The following is a 27,450-nucleotide window of genomic DNA, read 5'->3' as shown; positions in this document are numbered from 1 at the left end:
AGGCTCTCCCTCCCTAGAGCCCGGAACCCAAGGTCTGAGTGGCAGGAGTCTTAAACTGTCTTCCTTTATTTATTTATATTTGCAATATGAAATAGAAGCTCAGCACGAACACACGCACACTCACGCCGGCTTGGGGAGAGGGAGCTGGGACAAGGTCACTTGGCAGCTGGGCTGGACCCCAGGCCCTTGGGCGTGGGAGGGGGACCCCAGCCGGACCCCCGCCCTGGGGTCCATGGGAGGTGCGGGGGTCTCGGCGAGTGCATCAGGGCCCCGTGGGAATGTCACCAAGGCGGCCCCCTGGGACCGGGACCCCAGGCCCCACAGAGCCAGCCGGGCCAGGCGGAGGGTCCTTTAGCTCCCAGCCCGGTGAAAGTGCAGGGTCCAGGGCCAGGGGGTGGGCAAAGGCACAGCCTGCACTAGGGCCCTCCGGAGGTGACCTGAGCTGAAAGGCCGTCTGCACCGGAGAGGGGGGCGTGGCGGGAGGGGAGGGGAGGCGCGGGCCCACTGGGACAGGGTGAAGGTCCCCCCTCACCCCTCGGCCTGGCTTCCTTCCGGCTCTCCTCCCGCCCACTCTCTCCTCCCTCAGTACATATATATATATAATATATAATATAGGTCTCTCTCTCACTCGTTCGCTCTCTCTTTCTCTGTATTCAACTCTATATCTTTATTCTGGGAGACAAGACTCCATAATTTCTTTTCTCAGTGCAGATGGGGGGGTGGGGCCTATCTCCCTGCACCAGCCTCCTGGGAGTCCAGAGAGAGCGGGGACGGGGTGGGGTGATGGGGCAACAGGGCCGTCATGGGACCTGCCCTGCCCCCGCCTGGGCAGGTCCACGTGGAGTATGGAGGATTTGGCCGCCACCACTGGGACCAGGCAGTTACCTGGGAACCGAGAGAGACCCACGTGAGGAGCCATGCCCCCACCCCCACCCCTGCCCACAGCCCCCAGTCCACCCTGCCCCAGCCACTCACTGGGAGCCCGGGCACACTGGCCCTCCCGGGGCAGAGCCGTTGGGCATCAGAGGCGGCTCGAGGGCCTGGGCACTGTCAGGGAGAGGGACACGGAGAGGTCAGGACCTCCCCCACGAAACGCCTGCAGCCCGCAAGGCCACCCATTGCTCACCTCTGGCTTCGGGGAAGCCCCGAGGGCTCTGGGCTCTTCTTCCCCTCCGTGGTCTGGTGGGCCCCAGGGGCTGGGACAGAGGTAGCAGGGTCTCTGGTTGCACTGTAGGGGTCAGTGGGGTTGTGTCACAGACACCCTGCTGGGTGTTCCCACCCTCAGCCCGTGCACTGGTCAGCGGGAAGCAGTGGGTAGCCCGGCGAGTCCCTCCTGCCCAAAGAGCCCTGGGAGCTGCGGTGCAGGAGCCGCTCCACACGGGCTGTGCACACTCCCCTGTCCCCTTCTGCAAGCCTTCCAGCCCCTAGGGCTGAGCTGAGGGCCTCCAGGCTCCAGGATCCCTCTCTTGCGCCCACATGTGGGCACAGGTACCACCCTCAGCTGCCATGAGGCCTCAAGGCAGTGGCACAGACCTGGGGGTGTCCGGCAAGGGCCCTTCAGAGCAGCTCCAGGGCAGGGATGGCCCAGGGTCAGGCTCTACCCGCCTCCCCTCTCAGCCAGCAGCTGGCCCCAGTGGGTCACCTGTCCAAGGAGCTGGGGGTGGAGCATGTCCCTCTGAGGGTGGTCTGGAGGTCCCCAACGCTGACCAAGGCCTGGCAGGGGGCTGTGCAGGAGGAAAGAGGCCCGGAGGCTAGAGACTCAGGAGGTTCCACACTGCCTTGCTCCTCTGATGGGGCATGGGCAAGACCGGGGAGGCAAGGGGAGGGGAGCAGGGGAAGGGCCACAGGGTATAGCGAGTGAGGCAAGGTGGGTGGGGATCACAGGGGAGGTGGGAGGTAGGCAGGGCACGGAGGGCAAGGGCTCACCCGAGGGCTCCGCTACTTTGCCGCCAACTGTGGCTTCCTGAGGTGCTGAGGGGGGTGCAGGGTCCTGAGACCTGGGAGGGGAAAGAAGCAGCCCATGGGGTTGACTGGGTCAGCATTCGAGCCTAAGGGCACCAGGACCCAGCAACTGCCTCCCGGCCTCACCTGAGCTGCAGGGCATCACAGGCCACAGGGCCAGCTGGGCTCTGGGTGGGGAGGTCCCAGGGCACGCTGAGGGGCCCCTGTGGGACTGGGGACCCAGAGCGAGGTTCCTCCTCCCCGGAGTCTCGGGGGCCAGTTAGGGCATCCGTAGGCACTGGGTCAAAGCCAGCTGTCCAGCTGGGGCCTGGGATGGGGTGGGGGCAGGGTGAGCACAACAGGCAGACCCTCGAATGCCCGACCACGCCCCACCCCAGCCCACACATTCACCCACCCGGAGGCTGAGGGCCAGGACTGGGGTAAGAGGGGGGCCCAGCCCCTCTGCGGGCTGCCCGGCCGTCGCCATCCTCCTCGTCCTCCTCCTCGTCTTCGTCCTCCTCCTCCTCGCTGTCTGTGCTGCCTCCACTCCTGCCCCAGAGACCACCCATCAGCTGCGGTGCTAGAACAGAGAGGCCCATCTCCACCCTCCAACCCCCGAGACTGACCCAGTTCATTCCGTGAAGGAAGGAACAGACAGTGACAAAAGGGATGGAGGAGAGGGGGCAACGGGGAAGCCGAGGGAGGGCAGGTCAGGGGCCACCCTGGCCCGGGGTGTGCCAAGAAGCCTTGAGAGAGCCCTGCATCCCACAACGGGAAGGTGGGCAAGAAGCACGAGTGCCCATGTGGAGAGCAGCACAACTCCCACATTAAGGGCGGGAAAGGCCCCACCGCAGGATCCATGCTGGGAACGGACCCTCCCACCACCTGGTCCGACCTCTCACGGGGCGCTGACCTGATATTCTCCCTCCAACCACAAACGAGTGGACGTGTGTCACCACCACATCCTCGGCTGAGAGCACAGCCTGACACGCAGAGCTGCTGCAAAAAATGCTGGCTGAACGCGACTAAGAGGCACCTTGGGACCAGGGAGAAAGTCCGACTGGCCACGCGTCCGCCAAGTGGGAAACAGCTAAGCAAACCATGCGGTTTCTACAATGCGCAAAGCATGCCACTGACCACTCCATGACAGTCACTGACTACTCCAACCACAAAGGAATACACCTGCGTACAGTTAAAAAGAAACTAAGACGCCAGCAAACAGGGAAGAGAAGGGAGCTTCCTGAACCTGCAAAGGGCACCTCCCAAACCCACAACCGACACCACCCTTGAAGGCGGAGACCAAATGCTCCCTGAGACCAAGAACATGGCAAGAGGGCCACCCTCGCCACCCCTGGTCCAGGCTGTACTGGAGGACAATGAGGCAACAGAAGAGGAAGTGAAGTGGAGAAAGGAGTAAAACTCTAATTGTAGATGGCATGATTTTCTATCTGGAAAATTCTAAGGAATACACTAAAACTGTTGGAACCAGTGAGTTCTGCAAGGGTACCGGATACAAGATCAATGCACAAAATCTACTGCGTTTTTATACATTTGTGACAATCTCAAAATGATTTTGAGAAAACAATTCCACTTACAATTGCATCAAAAAGAATAAAATACTTAGAAATAAATTTAACAAAAAAAGCGTAAAACATATACTCTGAAAATTACAAAACACTGTTCAAAGTAAAAAAGACCTAAATAAGTGGAAAGACATCCCACTTTCATGGACTGAGAGACCCAAGATTGTTAAAATGGCAACACTCCTGAAACCGACCGACGGATCCAAGGCAATCCCTCTCAGAATCCCAGCAGGCTTCTCTGTTGAAACTGACAAGCTGATCCTAAAATTCACACGGAATCTCAAGGAACCCCGAAGAGTCAACACAATCTCGAAACAAAAAACAAAGTTAGAGGACTCACACTTCCCGATTTCAAACCTTACTACAACACAACAGTAATCAAGAGAGGTTGGTCCTGGCATCAAGACAGATATACAGACCATTGGACCAGGAGGGAGAAACCAGAGAAAAACGCTCACACACAGCCAAATGATTTTTCATGAAGGTGCCGAGACCATTCAGTGGGGAAAGGGCAGTCTCTCCAACAAGTCATGCCACAACAACAGCATCCCACATGCAAAACGATGAGGCTGGACCCCCTCACGCCATAGACAAAAAATCAGCTCAGAAACTCTTAGAAGGAAACGCAGGGGTACATCTGGGATTCACCCTGGATTTGGATTTGGTAATGAGGCACAGTAGTGAAAATCAACTTGGCTGGTCACATAACGGCACACCCAGTGGATGGCACTTACCAGAGGGACGGACCTCACGAGTGGACACAGCAAAATTGACCTATGGTAAGATGTCAGGACAGCATCACCCTCGGGAGGGCGGACAGCAGCCAGCAAGGGGCACAGGGGTCTACTCCCTCACCTGGGTGCTGGTAAAGGGGTGTGCATGTGGCCATTCACTTAGGACTCATGTACTTGCCTGTATGCTTGTTAGACTTCAATTAAAAAGTTAAAACATTCTGTTCTCACCATTTGCGGACACGATTCCATACACAGAAAACTCTAAAGAATCCACCAAAAAAACTACTGGAATTAATCAACAACTACAGCAAAGTTGCAGGGTATAAAATCAACCTACAAAAATCAGTTGCATTTCTATACACTAATAACCAACTAGCAGAAAAAGAAGTCAAGAATACAATCCCATTTACAATCGCAACAGAAAGAATAAAATATCTAGGAATAAACTTAACCAAGGAGGTAAAAGACGCATACACTGAAAACTGTAAGACATTACTGAAAGAAACTGGAAGACAACATAAAGAAATGGAAAGATATTCCATGCACATGGATTGGAAGAATAAACAGTTAAAAGTCCATATTACCTAAAGCAGTCTACAGATTCAAAGCAATCCCAATCCCAATGACATGCTTCATGGAAGTAGAACAGAGAATCCTAAAATTTATATGGAACAACAAAAGACCCCAAATAGCCAAAGCAATCCTGACAAAAAAGAACAAAGCTGGAGGCATCACAATCCCTGAATTCAAAATGTGCTACAAAGCTATAGTAACCAAAACAGCATGGTGCTAGCACATAAAGAGACATACAGATCAATGGAACAGAACTGAAAGCCCAAAAATAAATCCACACATCCGGGGCCAGCCCCATGGCCGAGTGGTTAAGTTTGCATGCTGTGCGTCTGCCGCCTGGGGTTCGCCAGTTCAGATCCTGGGTACAGACCTACACATTGCTCATCAGGCCATGCTGTGGCAGCATCCCACACAGAAGAACTAGAATGACCTACAACTAGGATGTACAACTACGTACTGGGGCTTTGGGGAGAAAAAAAAGGAAGAGGAAGATTGGCAACAGATATTAGCTCAGGGCCAATCTGCCAATCTTCCTCACCAAAAAAAGCATACTCTTAAACAAAACAAAACAAAAAAGAACTATAAAACCACACATCCATGGACAGTTAATCTTTGACAAAGGAGCCAAGAACATACAATGGAGAAAGGAAAGTCTCTTCAATAAACGGTGTTGGGAAAACTGGACAGGCACATGCAAAAGAATGAAAGTAGACCACTGTCTTACACCATGCACAAAAATCAACTCAAAATGGATTAAAGACTTGAATGTAAGACCTGAAAACATAAAACTCCTAGAAGAAAATACAGGCAATATACTCCGATGGTGCTAAAGTCTTAGCAGCGTCTTTTTGAATACCATGTCTACTCATGCAAAGGAAACAAAAGAAAAAAATAAACAAATGGGAGTATATCAGACTAAAAACCTCTGCAAGGCAAAGGAAACTGAACAAAATGGAAAGACAACCCACCAACTGGGAGAAAATATTGCAAATCACATATCTGACAAGGGGTTAATTTCTAAAATATATGAAGACCTCATACAACTCAGTAACAAAAAAACAACCCAATCAAAAAATGGGCAGAGGATTTGAAGAGACATTTTTCCAAAGAAGATATACGATGACCAACAGGCACATGAAAAGATGCTCAACATTACTAATCATTAGGGAAATGCAAATCAAAACTACAATGAGCCATCACCTTACACCAGTCAGAATGGCTATAATTACCAATAGAAAAACAACAAACGTTGGAGAGGATGTGGACAAAAGGGAACCTTCTTACATTACTTATGGGAATGCAAACTGGTGCAGCCACTATGGAAAACAATATGGAGATTTCTCAAAAAATTAAAAGTAGAAATACCATACGATCCAGCTATCCCACTACTGGGTATCTATCCAAAGAACTTGAAATCAACAATACAAAAAGATTTATGCACCCCTGTGTTCACTGCAGCATTGGTCACAATAGCCAAGATGTGAAAGCAACCTAAGTGCCCATCAATTGATGAATAGATAGAGATGTGGTGTATATATATATATACAACAGAATACTACTCAGTCATAAAAAAGACAAAATCGTCCCATTTGCAACAGCACGGATGGACATCCAGGGTATTATGTTAAGTGAAATAAGCCAGGCAGAGAAAGACAAGTGCCATATGTGGGGGCCAGCCCCTTAGCCGAGTGGTTAAGTTCATGCGCTCCGCTTCGGCGGCCCAGGGTTTTGCAGGTTTGGATCCTGGACACGGCATCGCTCATCAGGCCATGCTGAGGCAGCGTCCCACATGCCACAACTAGAAGGACCCACAACTAAAATATACAACTATGTACCAGGGGGGATTTGGGGAGAAAAAGCAAAAAAAAAAAAAAAAAGCACAAGATTTCACTCATATGTGGAAGATAAACAAACACATGGATAAACAGAACAGAACCAGAGGGGAAGGGGGTTGCGGGGTATGTGAAAGGGGTAGAGGGGCACATATGTGTGGTGACTACTGGTGGTGAGCATGATGCAGTCTATACAGAAACTGACATATAATAATGTACACCCGAAAGAACACAATGTTATAAACCAATATGACCTCAATACAATAATTTTTTAAAAAGGAAAGTTAAAACACTCCAATCCTCAAATCAGAAGCCCCCACAGCACGGCTCAGAATTACAAGCCCGGAGTTGGTGTTCATGCTGGCAAATCTACGAGGACAAATCCACTTAGTCAGTGATTCTGCGACCAGCCAGTACTAGAGAAAAATAATGTTAACGTTTGTACAAAGAGCTGGTCACAGCTTGCTGACCCTCCTGTTTGGCCTGTGAGGGAGGGCCAACCATCACTGTTCATCTTACTGGCATCAGGGGAGAAAGCTGATGGGACCATCTCACAGCGTTTTCAGGAACACCTGCAAGAAAGCTGCCAGAGGGGAGAGCAGAGTCTAGGGGTAGAGGGGAGATACTGGTTCTAGATGCTCCTGAACCAAGCTGTACCTGAAGGACATGCCTGTTTTTCCAGTCACACAAAAGCTATTGTCCCATTCTTTTTGTAGCTGAACTCATCTGAACCAGGTTTTTATCACTCAAAACTGAAGGCGCCCCAGTATTACACACACTACACTCTCCTTACTCTTCTCATTGAGTCCCAGTGTGAAAACCTTCTCATGTGGGCCCTGCAGCCCGACCGTGCTGGGCAGACGTGAGGGGGACTCACCGCACGCCTGGGGACTGGCCCAGGCGGGACCCCCGGGTCAGCTGGCTGCCCTGCCAGGCGCCGTCCTCCCCATCGGAGTCCCCGGAGCCCTGACCCTCTTCCTCGTCCTCCTCCTCATCGTCATCAAACTGCTGGATCCGGTCCTTGTAGCATATCTCGAGCAGGTTGGCGTTGGGCTGTGGGGTGCAGGGGCAGGAGGGTGGGTGGGCTGCGCTGCCCGCAGCCCCACGCCACCATCAGAGGACAGGGCAGCACTCACGTTCTCGTCGTCGGCATTGAGGGAGAAGGTGATGTTGGCCGTCTTGTCAAAAGGCGCACTAGGAGGGAAGCACGGGAGCAATCAGAGGGGAGGCACACGGGTGGGTACGGCATGAGAGGAGGCTGCCTCCTGCTGCTCCTTCATTCACTCAACTTCCACCCTGTTCGCGGGTTCCGTATCTGCAAAATCACCCACTTGCTGAAATTGATCTGGAACCCCAAATCAAGACTCGCAGTGCATTCTGGTCATTTATGGATGTCTGCAGAGCAGTGAAAAATTAGTCGCTGGACGCGCACATTCCCAGCTGAGGTCCAACACGGACACACCCGCCTCCTGCCTCAGCGTCGCACAGGGACGCCCGAGGGGACCCACGGCTCTGGCTGGACAGGGTTTGAATCCGAACTCAGGCATGTGCTAGTGGGGTGGCCCAAGCAGGTCACTGAACACTTGTGAACCTTGTTTCCTATGTCGTAAAACAAAGGAAATAGAACCTACCTGGACAAGTTGTTTTCAGGATCTAAGATTGTGATCTGGTTGAGGTGTTTATATACAGGTCCACACTTTCCCAGGAGCGATGGTTCAGTGTTCACGGCAACTGTCTCGCACACAGCCGCAGCGAAGGAGAAGGGAACGTCGGCTTACCAAGCACCTATCCTGTCCCCGCACCAGCTAGGCCTCTCGTTACACCAAGAGCCACAGGCAATTTAAGTAAACCCCAAAGAAAGCAGAGTGTAAAGGAGACCTTTCCACCGACCCGAATGAGGGCAGCTGTCGTCTTTTCTAACGAGGACATGCAGAGCAGGTGAGTGGACTGGCCGGCAGGAGCAAAGCGCCCAGACACTGCTCACCGATTCAGCAGAAACCTACGCGGCCAAGCGCCGAGCCTCGCCACACGAAGCACGCCCCCGGCCCCAAGACGCTCAGTCTGGGGCTGGGATTCTTAAACCATGGCCAAAGAATCACCTTTGGAGCTGAAACAAAATGCTCCTGCCTGGGCACCCTGACCCCCGAGGGCAGAAACCAGCCAGGGCCTGATTATCCCAGGAGAACAGCCGCAGGAACCAACACACCGGGAACACAGCCCTACCTCCAACCTTCCCATCATCAACAAAACGACCTAAACATCGGCCTACAACCAGCTCTGCTCAATTCTCTCTCTTTCAGAAAGCCTCAGAGAAGGGCAAGTTCTGAACTAATAAATTAAATCCATGCGTTTTAAACACCGACACCAACTGCTGAACAGGATTTGACAATTTATACTCCCGCCGACAGAGCCTGCAACTTTTCGACGGCCTCCTACTTGTTTCGTTTGCGTCCCTCACACCCTTTCTCCTATTCCGAGGAAAGAGCCCTTCACGTCTCCACGCAGGTCCCGGCTCCATCCCACACGTTCGGTATACTCCCCACCCAGGTTGTCATCTGTTTCTCCAACTCAGGAAATACTTGGCCCCAAAGATCAGCAGACAACTGCACGTTAACGAGTCCTGAGTGCCGCCTCAGCGCCAGACACAGCACCAAGCACGTGACGGACGTCCTCACACACGTCATTCTCACAACCAACACGGGCATCCTCATTTCCTCGAAACAGACAGAAACCGAGAACAGGGCGGGAGGCCCATGCGCTGCACAGCTGGAGCAGGTGGGGCAGGCAACTCCAGCAACCGGAGCCCTGTAGCGCAGCATCTTCGTCCCTGAGGTTACAGAAACGTTCATCCATTTTCCATTCTAGAATGCTTTGCGGCTTTAGGTGTGTTTTACATTTAAAGTTTTTAATCCCACTGCAATTGATCTTGACAGCGGAAGTCACTGTCAAAGGGCAGCCCATCTTCCCAACGTCATTTACGGAGCAGTTGGTCCTTCTCCCGGACAGGACAGGGTTGGGTCCCGGCTTAGGTCAGTGTCTCCTCTGGGGTTCTCAGGCCTTCGAATCAGTGACAGCGCTGCCGAGGCCTCCTAGTGCTGCGCGCCGTGCTGGGCAGAGTGGCAGCAAACACAGATCTCACGTCTGCATCTAAGGTGACCTCTGTTGGGCTGTGGGCAGGACAGGCCACAGCCAACCCTCACACTACAGCACACGAGGATGACCAGCCACTGTCCTAGGAAAAGTGAGAGCTCTGCACTTCAGGCTCCCTGGCTGTAAAGGGGCTCCCAAGCCCTGCGCTGAGGGGTGGGCAGAGCACGTAACAGGGTACACCCAAGGGGCACCCGGCGCACTGTGGGGATGACTTGGACGCGGGCAGGCACCCCAGCTCAGCCGTCCCTCAACAACACGCGCATGGCCGAGGTCCCTCCTTCCTTTCCCTGCCCCCACCCATTGGCTACCCCCTGCCAGCCCCTAGGGGCCAATTGGGCCTTTCTCATCTGCTTGCCCCAACTTCTGACCCAGGGACACCTCCATGTCATGCTCTCTGGTAGCTGTTCCACTTCTCCTACGGCAACGCGGATTCGTTCTTCAAAAGTCACCTCTTCTGCCCAGACGGCACAAGGCAGTATTCACCAAATGCTTCACTCAGGGCCTCACAGGGCCCCTCAGCCCCGCAGTGCACACAAGGAGACCCAGGCCTGCACAAGCGACCTGCCCTGGGCCAGTGGTGGGCAGCAGTAGAACCAGGCTCCAGTCCAAGGCCCCTGGTCAGGTGGGTGGTGAAGGGGCCACAGCCGGCTGCTCAGCTCCCGGCCTGACCCAGTCTCTCCTCCAGACTCACCCGGGCACCTGCCCTGGCCTTCACTCCCTACCTGCTGCTGTCGTAAGATTGCTCAGGCGATTTACAAAATGCTAGAAAGTTTTAATTTTTTACTCTGACTGTAAAAATAAGAGGCAGCTGCGGCAGAAAATTCAGAAGACAGAGAAGTTCATGACCATGACACCAGAGATGATCGATGTTAAAATGTTGTTGTGCAACAAATACGAATAAGCAAAACTGGTCAGCGAAAAAAAATCTCTCCTGTCACCCCAAGGCCTTTGGAGGGGGTGGAGGGGTGGTCTCACCCCACATGGCCCAGCTCTGCACACAGCCAGTGCCTGAGTCCCAGAGCCCCCACACACTTCCCACTAGGCCCCCAAGGAGGAACCCCAAGAGGGGTCTGAGGCTGGCCACCCTCCAGGCTGAGCCTGATGGAGGCTGGGGTAGGACAAACCCTAGGCATTGGGCTGCATGGGCAGCAGGTGGACAGTGGGGACAGGAAAGGATGGTGGAAGGAGTCACACAGCAGGTGAGCACCTGCTTTCTGATCTGCTGTCTCAGGTCCCCTCCCAGCACCCCTGCCTGCAGCTTATCCCACACAGAGGGGCACACTCACTTCACACTTTCCTCCTGCTCCCCAAACTCCTCGTCGTTGAAGCCGAAGTGGTCAATGAAGGCTGAGGTCATACGTTGCATCTGGAAATCCATGAAGGCCTGCAGAGGGGGCAGCAGTCAGGGGCTGGGCAGGGCCAGACCCCCCCACCAGCCCACCAGCCCCGCACCTGCTGCAGCACAGCCTCCTCAGGGAAATTGAACTCCTTGAGCCGGTCATCCTCGTCATCGCTGGAGGAGTGCAGGTGGTGGGTGTTCACCTGGGGTGTGCAGGCAGGCGGGGTGTCAGGGCCTGTGGAGCCCCCCAGAGGAGGACTAGAGCAAGGATGGGGCTGTGGGGAGAGGGAGGCTGAGACTGGATGAGGAGGGAGAGAACCAGAAGAGGGACGAAGTGGGAACGTGCTAGAGGCAGGCCCAGTAGCAGAGATGGGCTGGGAGTGCGCCGGGCACAGCAGGCCCTCACCAGGTCCACCATGTTCTTCTTGTTGGTCTCCGCCAGGGGTCCCGACACGAACGCCTCCCACCGCTCCTGCTGCTCGCCTGGCAGCTCTGCTCACAGGGGAGGAGACGAGCACATGAGGCGCCCCCTCGGCCCCCACCCACTCCACCCTGGGGGCGAGCCCTGGCCCTCACCCTTCAGCAGCTGCCCCAACTGCTCGGCATTGGGTCCCTTCTCCACGTTCTGTACCAGGGCGTTGGCCACCCTTGTCAGGTGGCCCATGTAGCCTTTCCGTGGGCCCCCTCCGGACCTGGGTAAGCATGGAGGCCACAGCTGGACAAGGCTGCATGTGCCCCATGCCCCTGCCCCGTCCTCCCCACTGTCAGGTCCTCCCCCGCCTGCCCGCCCCTGGGGCAGGAAGGCCAGAGGACGCTCACTGCACACGCTCGTTCTCCTCCCAGGAGGTCAGGATGCGCTCCACCAGGCGGCACTGCTGCAGCAGCTGCAAGAGCAGGGAGGGCCGACGTGGGCGGGGGCAGCGCCCGCAGCCTCAGCCGCCTCCGCAGAGAAGGCAGGGACAGAGGCTGGGTCCCACCACCCTGGCCAGGCACCCAAGCCTCTGGTCTTTCTGTGAGAAGCGTGTGTCGCGCCCTTGCACACACTCCCACGCACATGCACTGCCCCTCCTTCCCTGCACAGCCCCCTCTGCTCACCCAGAAACGTCCTCTGCCCATATTCCCGCTCAGTCCAGTCAACAAACCCCTAAGTCACTCCACTGCTTCCCACTCCCGCTCATCCAAATCCAACACCTCCACTGGACAGCTCCTCCGAGTGCCAGGCTACGTCCAGGGAGGCACCCCACCCACCACGGCAGCCGTCACCCCGGGAGAGGCCTCCCCTCCGTCCCCCAGGACACTCACTGCTTTCTCAGGTCACTGTGTCCACTTAATTCCCCACAAGACACCCTCTGTTTCTCCCAGACACACCCCAAGAACAAGGACAAGCCCCCAGCCTGTGAATTGTCCAGAAGGAATGACTGTGTGACAGGTGAGGGTCAGGCCTGCGGCAGAGCTCACCCACAAGGACTGAGGGGGAGCCCCAGCTCACGTGTTTCACGACGGGGTTGGAGGCAGGCGTCTCGGGGCTGCTGTCGGAAGGGGGCCTGGAGCTCAGCATGGCGCTCACACACACCTCCACTTGGGCATGCAGGAAATTGTTGAACACATAGTGGAAGAAGAGGTCCTGGAGGGCACAGCTGCAATGAGAGGCCCGGTTCCCTGCCCCGGGCCACAGCCGCCTCCATCCCTCCCCGGTCCCCAGCCCATCCCCAACCTCGCCCTTCAGCCATCCCCCCATCCACCTATACACCCTCCCCATCCCCCGCACCAGCATGGTGTTGGGCACATCCAGTGCCAGGAGCTCCTGGGTCAGGGCTGCATCGTTGGCGCTCAGGGCGCTGGCCAGCAGCTTGACCACATGCAGGCGCATGTTTCCCAGCGGCGGGGCCAGGCTGCCCCACGTCGTACGCAGCGGCTCCAGCTGCGGGAGTAGGGGAGGCTCAGTTCCCAGCCCGGCGTTGCCCAGGACTGCAGGGCTGCTCCCCGCCCCCTGGCTCCCCAGCCCACGCAGCCCACCTCGGGTGGCTCGAGCAGGAGCTGGTGGAAGCAGCTGAGCCGTGGGCGTAGGGCGTGCAGGGCACCCACACTGGACACGGAGCTGTCCAGGGTCACCTGGGCCAGGAGCTCCAGCTGTCCATCCACACTGCTAAAGAAGTTGTTCACGGTCACAGACTCAGACCTGCCACAGAAAAGAGCATGAAGGGCAGAGTGAGCTGCCCAGACAGCCTGTGCGCATGCGTGTGTGTGCCTGTGCATGCACGTGTGCATGTGGAGGACATCTGGAAGGGAGTAAGAAGCTGCACCCTCGGGAGCCCTTCCAGCTGGGACACACAGGGCACTGACGGAAGAGGCACCCAGGTGTGGGTGGGCACCCGGGACCCTGGGGTAGAAGTCCCCACTGCCTTGTAGGGAGGCCTGCCCAAAGGGCCTCGGATTCTGACAGCTGGCTCGAAGCTACAGGCTGTCCACACAGCCTGCTTCCTCGGCTATCAGACAGGAATGGGAGGACTCCTCTGCAAGGACCGTAAGACCATCATGAAGGAGACACCACTCATGGTGGCTCTGTCTCAACAGCTTTCACTCCCTGAATGGAAGGGCAGGGCTCTGAGGGGTCACAGAGCTGCCCAGATAGGCCGCACCCCCTCACCTCGGCCTTCTGGGCTCCAGCAGGGTCAGCAGCACCTGGATCCCACTGACAATGACGGACTGGCTCTGCTCCCCCTCCAACATGTTGCTCAAGAGCTGCTCAATCGTCTCCTGCCTGGAGAAGGTCCAGCAGGGGGTCAGAGTGGGGGGCTCAGGACCCAGGGCCCCCCAAAGGATGGCTCCCCTGCCTGGGCCTGGGCACCACCCTGCAAACCCACTTCTCCAGGGTGGCCAATAGCTGGTCGGGCTCCGGGCTGTCCTGGACCTGGATCATCTGCTCCCGGCTCAGGCGGATGATGTCGCACAGGGACTGGGACGCATTGGAATGTTGCTGGAGAAGTAGAGAGAGCTGAGGACCCTGGCCCGGCCTGGTTCTGCTGTTGGGAACCTCATGAGATGACCACCCGGTCCCAGCCCTTAGGGACAGAGGATGGAACAGAGACAGGGACACAAGTGCCAAGGGAGGGAGCACCAGGCACCGAACACTGAGAGGGGAGAGACAGTGGGCAGAAAGGGAAACCATGGAAGGCTTCTCGGAAAAGGAGACATGCCAGGCAAACCCTGCATCGCTCACAGCAGCCGAAGGGGGGAACAACCCAGACATCCACGAACTGGTGAACGTCCTCCAGCCTTACAAAGGGGAAAAGCACTAATAACGTGCTACAACATGGCTGAACACAGAAAACCTGGCGCTAAGACAAAAGCCAGGCATGGGAAACCATGTATTGTGACTCCGTTTATACAAGCTGTCCAGAAGAGGCAAACCCTGAGACGGAAAGCAGAGAGGTGGCTGCCGGGGCTGGGGGACCACGAGGGGAACGGGGAGGGACGGCAAATGGGCACAGAGTTTCCTTTCCGGAGTGGTGAGAAACAACCTAAAATGGACATGGTGATGGCTGCACAACTCTGTAAATATACTAAAAGCCACCAAATCCTGTATTTTAAATGGATGAGCTGAACGGTAGCAATTTATCTCTCAATTAAAGCTGTTACCAAAATAAAGAGAGAAGTCTAACCCAACACACAGCTGCCAGGGCCCACCCACACAGACCCCGGACCCGCGCAGACCCTGGACCTGCGCAGACCTCAGAGCCAGCCAGGCCACGGGCTGCACTTCAGAGCCCATCACAGGAGCCCTGCCACCTGGCTCACAGCACCCACCCCTCGTCCCTCTGCCAGAGGCCTAGACAGTCATCACTCTCCTGGGACGGCACTGCTTGGGTGCCAGGTGCTGACTACCTGCGCCTATGGACCTCCCACCGCTCTGGAAGCCAGTGGGCCAGAAAAACAGACAAGGCGTGACCCCCCGAGAGGTCAGTGAGGATCCGGGCCTCTGGGTGGGTTCTCTGAAGGACAAGCGGGCTTGTCCATGCACAAGACACAGGAAGAGTCGCCAGGCCACAGAGTCAGAACTGGACAGAAAGGTGGCAGGGAGCGGGCCAGGGACAGAGCCTGGAGTCAGAGGACCCTCATCAGAGCCGTGACAGCAGAGGGATGAAGGGCCAGCTTCTTGGTTCATGAGAAACGTTCCATGTGTGTAAAACCCCTTTTCTATTCTTAGCAGGCGTGCTGTCCGTGGGTGACTGGCAGGGCACGCACACAGCGGCAGGCAGGGCCACACTCACATTGTCATCTTTCGAGGGGTGGATCTGCTCGATGAGCCGCTGGACAATCTTCTCCTCATTGAGCCACTGGGGGTGAGAAGGCGGGGCTCCACTCACTGACCCCGTCTCCTCCGCCCCTCCCCTCCCCACCTCGCCCCAGCTTACAGTGACAACTTCCTGCCTCAGCTGTGGCCGCTCCACACAGGTGAGGAGACGCAGCAGGAGGTCCATGATGGCCGAGGTGCCGATGTGCTGCAGCAGCAGGTCCACGAAGTCGTCCTTCTTCCGCAGGAAGGACACAAGCTGGGGGACACAGGGAACGGGGCACGTCAGGCGGCAGGACCTGGGCCGCATCCTCCCACCTGAGGTGCATGGGACTGCAGGCACCTGGTCCGTCTTGCGGTTGATGAGGATGCCCATGACCTTGCTGAAGAAGCTGGCCAGCAGCGGGTTGAGGCTGCCGCTGCTCTGCAGAAAGCCGTAGAGCCGGTTCAGGAGGGACTCGTCCGCGCCCAGTGCATCGTTGATCTGGGGCACGTCAGAGGTCAGGATCTCACAGGCCACGCTGGGGTACCTGTCACGGGAGGGCCGTCACATCCAGAGAAGAAGGGCAGAGGCTGGCAAGGGCCTGCCTGGACGGAGGCCAGAGGGGCCTTCCTCACCACTCCTCCCTGTCAGAACCCATCCATGGCTCCCCACTGTCACTAAGGCAACCTCCTGAACCCGGACCCGACCTCCTTCAACAACACCCTTCCCTCCAACTCCCCAGCTCCACCTCCGACCCTCTAGCCCATCCTGGTGTGCTCCCCGTGCCCTCCCGCCCCGTGACCTTTCTAAAATCCAACCTCACCCTCTCCCTCCTCCACACACTCACATGGTGCCCGACAACCCACAGCATGAGGGCCACTCTGCCCAGTGTGCCACCCATGGCCCCGGGGGACCACAACTCACTGCAGGCCTGCCCTGTACACTGCAGGGGCCCCCAAGTGTGCCTCCTTCCCTTGTAAGTGGGTTACTTGGGGCAGGGCAGGGACCCCATGGGCTGCAGGAGGCAGATGTCAAAATGGAGGCTCCCTCAGCATCTCCCTGCTCCTGTGAGCCCAGTGCACGGGGCCACTGGACATGCTCGAGTGAAGGTGGACGGGGGACAGAGGTCAGAGCAAAATAGGCAGAGGACACATGGGGGCGGGTATCTGATGGACAGACCGACATCAGAGGGACACCAGGGACACTCTGCTGACCCTGCCAGAGGTGCCCACTGTGTGCCAGGCCTGCACTGAACAGCTGGCACACACCTTTACAAAGGATAAACCCACACTCCGTCTGGCTCGAGGCCTCTGGGGACAGAGACGCAGAGTGTGGTGAGGACCGTGTGCACACCATGCACAGCACAGCGGGCTGGGCAGAGGGCAGCACTGGAGAACGGGGTCAGGAAGGGAGTCCATGTCTGTGACGGATTGTGCAGGGCCTGAGAAGGGCACTGGACACCAGGGCAGACAAAAGCCCCCAGTTATGGAGACGATTCCAATCAAGCCCCCCCAAAAGGGCCCTGCCAGCCTCATCCTGCCTCACGCCACCACCAGCACCTGGAGTGCACCCACCCTCCCCAACACCCGAGGGCCCTGAGCACCCGCACAGTGACTAGGGGCAGAGGGCAAAGGAGGGCGGGTGGGAGAGAGCGCAGAGGAGAGCACGTGGCCACCTACGGCCCAGGCCCACTCTGCCCACTGCCACACCCTCTGCACTGGCCCGTGCTGGGCACAGGGGACCTGGGGGTGAAGCGCTCCTGCCGCTCATGCTCCAGAAAGGAAAGTTAACAAGAGGATCACCGGTAAAGAGCCGCTGTCTGGAATTAGGAGATTTGCTTTAAACCACACCAGGGCCTGCGGGCATCCCAGAGGATAACCAACATTGTCCTGGTTCTGACACCATATATACTATATTTTACAAAATGTCACCACTGGGGGAAACCAGGCAGAGTATACAGAGAACTCTGTATTCTCTCTCACAACTGCATGTGACTCTACGGTCATCTCGGCAAAAATCCAATTGAAGAAAAACACCAGGAAAAATGGGGTGTGGGGTTGCGGCCGAGGAAACGGGCCAGCCCGAGCACTGCCCCCGTGAAGGCCGGTGAGGGCCCACGGGTCCATCCCACCCGTCCCTCCCCGTGGGTGTGTCTGGAAACCTCATAACAAAGACACTTCTAAGAAGCTGCATCTGGAGGGCTGTCCCTCCCTGATTTCCTCGTCCCCACATGGGAGTCAGTGACATCAAGAGCAAGTCGGGGCGGCTATCTGTGACCACAGGGGCAACTCGGAGGGCGGTGCTGGGGACAGAACAGGACGGGAACTCACTTGTAGCGCAGCCGCTCCTCGCCACTGGCTGGTGGCTCCTGGGTGACCCAGGCCACCATGGCCTGCAGGTGCGGCGGCTGCAGCAGGAAGTCCAGCAGCTTGCGGTTGACGACCTTGCACTCCTGCAGCACGTCCTCCTCATCCAGCAGCTCGGGCAGGCTCAGGTCCTCCCGCTCCAGTAGCGTGTCGAGATGCGAGCTCGTGTGCAGGTCAAACTTCCAAAACATGGCGCCCTGCGGGCAGAGGCTGTCACACACTGGGCTCTGATGGGCCCACCAGGACAGTACCAGCCCCCGACTTCTCCAGCCCTCCCTCCTTCCTCCATCTCCCAGCTGCCTCTGGCCCAAACAACCTTGACAGCTTGCAAGGGCTGCCCTGTGGTTCAGGGGTCACGTCACACCTGAGGCCAACTGTCCTGCCCACCCCTCAGCCCCAGGCCAGTGAAGGCCCCCAGGTGTGGACCACACACAGGGCCTGGGAGAGAGAGCCCTGAGGCTGTACACAGAGCGACCATGGTCCTGTCCCCACATATGGGCAGGGACGTCCAGGGGTGGGGCCAGAGCTATGCTCATCCCGGAATCCCTGCCATCGGACTGGCTTCAATCTGTATTTGCTGAAGAAATTCAAACGCCCCATGACCACCAGTGTGCGACTGCCATCCAGCCCATCCAATCACCCTGCCACACACAGGGCGTGGGGCAGCAGCAGGGCAGAGAGGGAAGTGTGCACCATCTCCAGGCTGTGGCTGTTGCCTGGATGCTACATACACACACACAAACACATCCCAACCCCCCTCTCCCCACCCAGCGCCCAGGACAGGGAAGAGGAAAGGGGGGGCTCCCAGAACAGTCACTGCCTGGGGCCCAAAGGAACCAGGCCAGGGTAACTGTTTCAGTGGGGAGGAGGACAGGGACGGCTCCCACCACCAGGAGGATGGTGCCCCGGCTGGCACTCAAGACCTGGCATGCCCCACTGCAGCTCATCCCACCCTGGCACAGGCAGCTAACTGGCGTTAGGAGCATCTCATGTGGAGCGCTCTTGAGGTGCCAAGCGGGTCTGAGCTCCCAGACACGGACGCTCTCAGCCGCTCCAGTCCAGACCACCCAGTTGCAGACCCACTCTGCTCACCGCTAGGCTCCCAAAGCCACTCATCCCGGCTCCATGTGTGCACTGTGTGTACCAGGCACTGTGTCCACGGCCCCTTAACTCACAGCCCCCTTCTGAAGGCCTGTCACCCCACCACATGACAGGCAGCCCATGCCCAGGTAAGATGGGGGCTCCCTAGCACGGCGCAGGCGCTGCCCGGAGCTCACATTTGTCTCCTGCCTCCTGAAGACCACCTGGGGCAGAGGCCACTGAGGTCAGACCGAGAGGCCAGGACGCCCCCTCCTGGGCACCTCAGCTCTTCGTCCAGCCTCCAGCCTCCAGCGTCCACAGGAGCCTCCCTCGGCTCCTCACTCATCCTCCCTGCCCCCAGGGTGACCTTCCAGCCCTGACGGGAACAAATGGCTCCAAATCTACAACAATCCTGATGGGACTCATGTTCCTAAGCCCTGGCCAACCACGCCTGGAGGTGGAACAGAGGAAGAGCCCTGGGCGCAGGGACAGCCAGGAGGAAAGAGGACTGTGAAGGACGGCAGCAGACACCAGGCCCTGAGAGGGCCCTCAAGAGCCCCCACTCCCACAGGCCTCATGGGCTCCTAAACCACGGCATGCAAGGACTCGCCCCCTTAGCCCTCCTACGCACCCCACCCCGACCCCGGCAGCTTTTCTAAAACACAAACAGGAGTGCCTCGTGTTCCCTTCCAGCCAAAGCCCTGCCATGGCTCCCCTGGTCTCCACGTTCAACACCCTAAGGGCCTTGTGCCCCCTGCACCAGACTCTGGCTGACCCCACCCTCCCCCCAGGACCTCCCGCTCCCTGGGCGCTGCTGCAGTCCTGCCAAGCCTGCCCCAGGCTCTCACGACTGCCTGTCCCCTGGGCCAACCTCCATGTGCTGGCAGAGCCCAGGCTGCCTTCCTCAGCACAACTCTCTCCTGGAGTGAGCTCCGACCCACGTGTTCCCGGGGCTTCCATTTCGGGGTGCAGCTCCTTCACAGCCCGCAGCCCCTCCTGAGAAGGTCCCTGCATGAGGCTGATGCCCCCAGCACCGTGCTGGACGTCTAGGCCTCCCTGGTCCCATGAATGCTGGGCAATCCCTGGACAACATACTAGATACACGATGTCGATAAACCATGTGGGCTGCGGCGCCAGCATCATCCTCAGGACTACACGGCCATCATCGCAACCTACTCTAACAACTCCCCCAAGGCAGGCATTGCTGGCCCCAATTTACAAGTGAGGAACCTGAGGTGCGCCAAGGTAACTTCCCAACCCCAGGGCTGGGGGCTGGTGAGCTGTGAGCTGGTGCCAAAGCCCGCAGGAGGTCAACTCCCAGGGCGCAGGAGCCTTGTCCTGTTCTCTGAAGCTCAGCCCACCAATAAAGCCCTACAGAACGAATGGGTGGGCTCCGGCGGAGTCTGTACCAGCAATGGCTCTGCCCTGGCTACGGCTGTCCCTGACCCAGCTCTCGCTGGCTGACACTTCCAGGGAGCTGAAGGCTGGCTCCTTCCTGGTCCCCAGGGAGGCTTGGCAGGACACTAAGCTTCAAGTCCAGCGCTTACTCAGGAGACACCTTTGAACTCTGGGAGGAAGCTGGGCCGAGGCCCTCCACAGCTTGGTGAGCCAGCACACCCCGCCCATCACTCACCAGCTGTATGACACTCAGCTGCTGGGAGAGCCACCAGAAATCCAGGGGCTTCCTCGAGTCCTCCCTGTCCAGATCCAGGCACCGCAGACCCTCCGACAAAAGCATAACTAAAACCCAACCCCCCTTCTCTCAACCTGTACAGCCACCACCCTGACCAGGCCCCTCATCTCTCCCAGCCTCCCCTGCGCCTCTCTACATCCCATTCTGCAGGCAGCAGACAGAGCTTGCTGAAATGAAAATCACACCGTGTCTGTGCTCGGGACCCCACTGGCTTCTCACCGCTCTCAGAAACCTCTAAACCCCGCCCTGGCCGACAAGCCCCCATGAGCTGGCTCCTCTAGCCTCTCTTACACCACGGTTCCTCGCCTGCTCCAGCCACATTGACCTTTCTGTTTCCAGAACGCACCAGCCTGGGTTCTCCTCAGCACTTGCTAGGATGTCCCCATAACTGGCTCCTTCTCATCCTTTGGGTCTCCTGTCAAGTGTTCACCCCCCAGAGGGGCCAAAACAGTCCCCTGGCCAAACCTCAGTACAGTGGTTCTGTGACATGCATTCCGACGTGCCTGGCACCTACACTGTCACACACAATGACACACGTGCCCTGACTGGATGATGGACAACCCAGACAGAACCTTCCTCACTAGGCTGCCGTGAGCACCCAGAGACAGCACCTAGCACAGAATCTGGCATGTGATACACACTCAGAAATTTACGTGCTCGGAAATATTTGCTGAAAAACACCCCCATCTGCAAACTACTGCATCCTCCCTGAGATCCCCCCAGGGGCAGCAGGCTGACACACCTGTCAGGGCATCAGTGAAGGGAATCCTGCCCCCTTTTCCCCCCTAGCCATACTTAGGGGCTCTCTAAACCACAATCACAAGATGGGGGGACCTACCAGAGCAGGCCGAGGAGGGGACGAAAGAGAGCGGGCTGCACCAGGGACTGAGAGAGTGTCCCACGTTGAGTGAGGACGACTGCTTCAAAAGGAAATCAAACAGGGCTCCCCACTGCACATGGGCAACCCCTACTCTTGCCCAGAGCCTAGACCTCCCCAGGGGACTTTTCCACATGTCCTCCCTGACTTGATGACGGGTGTGTGACAGGGCCCAGGCCACAGGTGAGAAAAGGAAGGCTTGGCAAAGGTGACTCACCAGCCCTGAGGCACTGATGGCAGGGTGGGGTGGGGCAGGTTTCCTGAGCTGGGTGGACCTGGGACCAGATCATCTCCAGGGGCGGCCGCCACCCAGGCCGTGAGAAGCAAGGAAAGAGCCCCACAGGGTGAGAGCACCACCTCTTTCTACATGGGGGACTTTCGCTTGGGGATAAGGAGACCAGAGAGGTCAAAAGGCCGCCTAAATCAAAAGAACAAAGCCAGTCACCAAGGACCACATGTATGACTCCCTTCACATGAAATGTCCACAAGAGGCAACTCCATAGAGACAGAAAGCACATCAGTGGTTTTCAGGAGCTGAGGGGAGGAATGAGTGCTAACGGGTACAGGGCTTCCTTCTAGGAAAAAGATGTTCCGAAAAAACCCAAAAAAGTTCTGAAATCAATTGTATGCAGTTTTATTTGTAATTATTCCTCAACTAAAAAGATCCACTGTGGTGACGGTTGCACAATTCTGTGAATCTATCAGAAACCACTGAGTTGTGCGCTTTAGATGGATGAATTGTGAGGCATATGAATTATACCTCAACAAAAACAAACAAAACCAAAGCCGCCACAGCTGCCATGAAGGGGCCAGGCCCAGGCCCTGCCTTACATCCAAGTCACCGGAGCTCACGAGACGCCAGCTGGCCCACAGCCAAAGCACGTGAAGGCTCTGCCCTGGGGAGCACGCACAGGTCCCCTCCCACCCTCATTATCATCGTCCTGAACTCAGTAGACCGTCCACAGCAAGGGACACAGCAGGGACTGGCCCAGCCAGCATCCCCGTGTACCCGTGTCATCTGCACCCTGTTTCCGCATCAAGACAAGGAGGTGAGCACTGTTATTACTCCCATTTGATAGAAGTGGAGAGGGGGCCAGCAGGGGCAGAGCCGCGGGCAGCAGGAGGCAGAACCAGGACTCTGCCTGCCCTGCTCTCCCAACTAGAGGCGGAAATTCTCAAAGCTGAGGTCACTCACCCACTTCCAAAGCACCTGGTTAGAGGATGCAGGCTAAGGCCCCCACCCCCCTACCCCTGCTACAACCTGCCCACCTGCTTCAGACAGCAGATTGGACTTCCCTCCCAAAGCTAGCTTTCCAAAGAACTGGGGAGCAGACGGGGCCACCACAACAAGACAGGAGGGTGCTGGGAAGCACGTGGTGTGGACTCCAGGGGTCTCAGAACCCAGGCAGCCCCTTAAACACTGAGAACCTCAAGTCAGTCCTCCAAAAATCAGAGGAGGCTGCAATGATCAGATGCAATCCAGTGCTGGTCGGTACCCTACAAATGTCAGTGCTCAAGCTCCACACAGAAGAAGATGCAGATACAGGAAAACTGGAGAAAAGAAAAGACAAAAAGAGAAAAAGAGAGAAAAAAATCTTTCCCCCACCACAAACTCTCAATTCACTCCAGCCTCGAGTCCTGATGATCAACCCCATCCTCCCACTTAATGGAACTTGCTGGAAGCCCCGGGAATTGGACAGGAGAGGTGGCTTTCATTTTCGCTCTCTAACAGGGTGATCTGGGCCTGGCACTTGGCGTCCCGGAGCCCAGCGTCCTCATCTGTGAAATGGGGGTGCAGTCCGTTGGGAAGGGCTATGTTGTGAGAAGGAGCGCGTTAAGGCAGGTCGTCCTGACACATCAGGGGCTTGGCAAGTGTTGGCCCTTCCTGTCTGTCCCTGAGGCCACGCAGAAGCCTCGACACTTGTAGCAGGAGGGACGGAACAGCCCCTACCCCAGGGGGGACAGCACTAAAAACAGAAGACTCCCCGTTTGCTTGCCGGAGTGAGTCAAGTCATTCAAATACTCTGGCAGGCGCCACGCACCCCACTGCCCCCACCCTTTGCAACTTTTAGCAAACTTCAAGAAAACGGAAGTGACTACCACTGGTTTTTAGCAACGGTTTGAAAACCATGACTCTGGCTGCAAACGGAAGAAGGGGAAACTGTAAATGAGAAAGGAAGCCATTAAAAACGAAAACTACCTCTCCCTCCACCGGCTCTGCACCATCGCCTCGGGTTTCTTGCTTTGCTGTGTTGTTCTCAGGCCTCGAACATCAGCTGCCCCTCTCAGGAGCGTGGCAGCCCCTGCCCCTGTCTGGGCTCCCTGAAGCTCCCACAGGCCACCACCACTGTCACTGCTGCTACTGCTGCTGCCACCGTCTGTCCAAAGACAGCTCTGCCTGCTAGGGAGCCTGTGGGCCAATCCTTTATCTGCCACCCCTTCCTCGCCTACCCTGGCCCCAGAGCACCCGGAAGCAGAGGTCAAGGGCGCAGAGGCCTCTGGGAGGGCCTCCGAGGCGGCCACCTGAGCTGCCCTGAGGCTCAAAAGAGGCTCTGACATTGAGAGAGGCCATCTCAGGCCTGCTGACCCTTGCTACCCTCAGCCATCACAGGCCCACAGGCAGCTCTAATGGGACACGGGCTAGGTGAGCCCTAGGAGGGGAGAAAACCCACTACCAGCAGGCCAGCCCCCAGCCCTTTGCAGGGCCTGGTGGGTCAGAGGAACGGCAAGGCCCCCTGTCTCTAACTTTCGCCAACCCAGTGTCAGCTCTTGGCCAAATCTGGAAAGGGGGTGGGGGACTTCCAATTCCAAGGACCAGATAACAGTAACGGTGACTCAACCCCATAACCTGAGCAGGACCCAGTTTATGTGACAGAAGCAGAACCCAGCAAGGTCGGCAGTGGGAAACTCAGTCAGGAGAAGAGGCCACTGAGGCTGAAGAGGGAGAGGGACCCAGCCAAGGCCACACAGGACAATGAGCTGGGACTTTCCCATGGCTCGGGAAAGCCTGAGGGGGCCCCCGGTTAGGGGATACCCCAGGCACAGCCCCCTCTGACCCCAGATCACACTGTCCCAGGGGAGGTAGCAGCTCTGGTCCAACCCCAGGGGATGGAGTAATTAGGAAACAGAAGAGACTGGGGATATCTGGCCAAGGACTGAGGAGGGGCCCGAAAGCTCACAGGACCCTCTCCTGGATCCATCACTGGTTCGAAGGAAAAAAGGAAAAGAACAACAGATAGATTTTGAAATAGCCCTTTGAAAACAGAGAGGGGCAGATCAAGTGTTACAGGGGGATCCAAAGTCGGAAGGGCCTGGGTTCCAGTCTTGCCTCCCCAAACTTAACTCTGTGGCCTTCGACCAGGAACCTAACCCCATGAGCCTCGGTCTCCTCACCCGCGAGACACCTCACAGCTACTGTACAGCCGGTGGTGTTCGCTGGGAAAACCGTGGTTGGGCCAGAAAGGAGGGCGCGTCCCCGCCCCCGCTGCTGAGCCTGCCTGAGAGCACCGTGAGCCAGGAAGGCCTCTCCTCCTCTCTGAGGCTCCCAGGCCTCTCTCACCTCATCTCTGGCTGCAACCCGCATGGCGCTCACACTCCTGCCACACCTGACTGCTCATCTGCACCCTCGCCTCTGCCCTGGCTCAGCTGCTCCCTCTGCCTTCCCTCCAGCTCTCTGGGCCTGACTAGCTCCTCCTGGGTCCTTCAGGCTTCAGTGCAGACACCACTTCCTCCAGGCAGCCTCCCCTGACTGCGTTAGGGCCCTGCTGCACGCTTCCACGGCTTCCGCGGTCACCCTATGACAGCACCTGAGGACTCTGTGACAGGATTTGCCTGTTCAGTCACCTGTCTCCCCACTGAAGATGCCAATTTCCCAGGACTTGGCATAACGCCAGGCCCGCAGCTAGAGATACTTGTTGAATTAATGAAAACTGAAGTCCAGAAAGAGAAGGTGACCTGCTAAGGTCACTTGGCCATAGATCCTGAAAAAAAGTTTTTGGGGTGGATGAGCAAGTTCTCCTCTAATGGAAAGACACAGTAGACAACCCAACAAAAACACAAAAGTAAATCACAACACACAACGACTCAGAAGGCACAGCCACTCACGGGTAGCAAGAGAGCAGATAAGCCAAACTACACCTAACACCCAAGCCAGAGAGCAGGGCTTCTCCAGGCGGTACTACTGACATTTGCGGGTGGGGATTGGGGATCCTCTGCGCACTGTAGGATGTTAGGCAGGATCCCCGGCCCCTGTCCCCCAGGTGCCACTAGCACCTCCCAGCTGTGACAACTAAAGATGTCTCCCGCCATTGCCAAATGAGCCCTGGGAAACACAATCGCCCCCAGTTGAGAACCCACTACAGGAGAGAATCCCAAACCAAATAATCATCCTAAAAGTACCGATCCTGGAGCACTTCCTGTGCCCTGCATTCTGCGACAGGCTTCTGGAAACAGCACTCGGGACCCCCAGAACCACCCTCTGAACAGAGCACTGATGTCAGCGCCACTTTACACCCCACTGAAGTTTCTTTACAATTCTGAACCCCGTCCCACACCTGACAACACATCTTCCTTTCCAGAAACATCCTGCCTTTCAGGCTGGTGTTAACGGTAACGTCTGCATCCTCAGCACAGACGTACAGGTGGGCAAAAGAGGGAGCAAGAAAGACCCTAATCAAGAAGGTGACATCCAAGGGCCTGGACAAGCAGCTCCACCAAGGCACAGCACCCCACTCCCTCCCAACACATCTGCACGCCAGCGCACAGACTTCTGGGTTCCCACCTTCACGTATTTGCACATGCTGTTCCTTCCACCCGGAAGGCCCTTCTTCCCACTCTCCATCTGTCAACTCCTACTCATCATTCCTAGACAGAAAAAGCCACCCGCTGAGCCAGTCTCACCAGTCCCTCCGCTGCAGCGCCCTGAGTTACCTCTATCATAACACCAGTAATTGTGACTGTCCCTCTGTCTCCCCAGGGCAGGGCTGGGGCGGGTCCCCCCTCGCGCATACCCAGCAGCAGGCTCCCTGCCCTGCCCTCAGCAGGCTCATCTCACAGGAGTGGGACTGAGAGGTGGCTGTTCCAGAGGGCTGGCTCCCCCCTCACAAGGCAACAGAGACTCGGGGAGGGGGAGCCACGGTCGGGGGAAGGGGAAGGCCCCCTCTCCAGTGGCCCCGACCAAGGGTGAGAGTCCCCAAGAAGACGGGGTCCAGACAGCAGGCGACAGGGAAGGAGGGGGAAGGGGGTGTCCAAGGGGAACGGGCTGAGGAGGAAAAGAGGGTGTCTGAGAGGGAGTGGCCAGAGGAAGAATGAGTGAGGCTGAGTCCCAGGGAGGAAAGAGGAGGTGGGGGAGTCAAAGGGAGAAGACTGGGGAAGGTGGCCTTGGGGGATGGAGGCCTAGGGGCAGAGACTTGGGACAAAGAGGGGTAGAGACTAAGAGATTTGAGGGGCCGAGGGGCAGAGACAAGGCGACTTGGAGGGCGGAGGGCAGAGACTAGGAGACTTGAGGGGCTGAGGGCAGAGACTAAGAGACTCGGGGGGCCGAGGGGCAGAGACAAGGAGACTTGGGGGGCTGAGGCGAAGAGACCAGGAGACTTGGGGAGCTGAAGGGAGACACTAAGAGACTTGGGGGGCTGAGGGGCGGAGACTAGGAGACTTGGGGGGCTGAAGGGAGACACTAAGAGACTTGGGGGGCCGGGGGCAGACGTTTGTGGGCGGAGGAGGAAGAGACGGGAGGGGAGGCCCCAGGAAGGAGGGAAGGGTCCAAAGGAGAAAGGCGGAGAAGATTCAGGGCACCTGGGCGGGGCGCAGGACGGGCAGGAGAACTCGGGGTGCCTGGACTGCGGGACCGTCCCGGCGGCCCGCTCACCTGCACGGCGGGGCGGCGGCTCCTCGCACTCCGGGCTCATCGGGGCGCCCCCCCCCGCCCCGCCGCCGGCGGCTCCGGCCCCTGCTCCGGGGCCCGGTATGTGGGGGCGGGGGGCTGCGGCGGAAGCTCGCGCAGGCGG

At 57.4% G+C, this 27,450-nt stretch overlaps 1 protein-coding gene across 5 annotated transcripts; it reads right to left on the bottom strand.

Moving 5' to 3' along the window:
- Positions 1–48: 48 nt before the first annotated feature.
- PPP6R1 (protein phosphatase 6 regulatory subunit 1) lies at positions 49–27,450 on the bottom strand. Of its 5 annotated transcripts, none has more exons than XM_046681367.1 (24): positions 27,312–27,450; positions 17,760–17,992; positions 15,790–15,976; positions 15,568–15,705; positions 15,424–15,489; positions 14,017–14,129; positions 13,800–13,913; positions 13,169–13,331; positions 12,921–13,073; positions 12,642–12,776; positions 11,972–12,036; positions 11,729–11,844; positions 11,559–11,644; positions 11,266–11,355; positions 11,100–11,197; positions 7,800–7,857; positions 7,541–7,716; positions 2,357–2,490; positions 2,089–2,269; positions 1,927–1,997; positions 1,643–1,724; positions 1,127–1,228; positions 976–1,047; positions 49–885 (listed from the first exon to the last, which is right to left on the bottom strand). In XM_046681367.1, the coding sequence occupies exons 2-24, from the start codon at positions 17,984–17,986 to the stop codon at positions 882–884; spliced, it is 2,631 nt and encodes an 876-aa protein (XP_046537323.1). In that variant the 5' UTR covers positions 17,987–17,992; positions 27,312–27,450; the 3' UTR covers positions 49–881. The 5 variants fall into 5 exon arrangements, with proteins under 5 accessions (XP_046537323.1, XP_046537325.1, XP_046537324.1 ...); XM_046681369.1 differs by lacking the exon at positions 27,312–27,450 and adding an exon at positions 23,646–23,667; XM_046681368.1 differs by lacking the exon at positions 27,312–27,450 and adding an exon at positions 18,112–18,367.

The sequence above is a fragment of the Equus quagga genome, chromosome 13 (genome assembly GCF_021613505.1).
Source record: "Equus quagga isolate Etosha38 chromosome 13, UCLA_HA_Equagga_1.0, whole genome shotgun sequence".
NCBI lineage: Eukaryota > Metazoa > Chordata > Mammalia > Perissodactyla > Equidae > Equus > Equus quagga.
The sequence above is the reverse complement of the archived record's forward strand: the minus strand, read 5'-3'. Positions and strand labels throughout refer to the sequence as shown.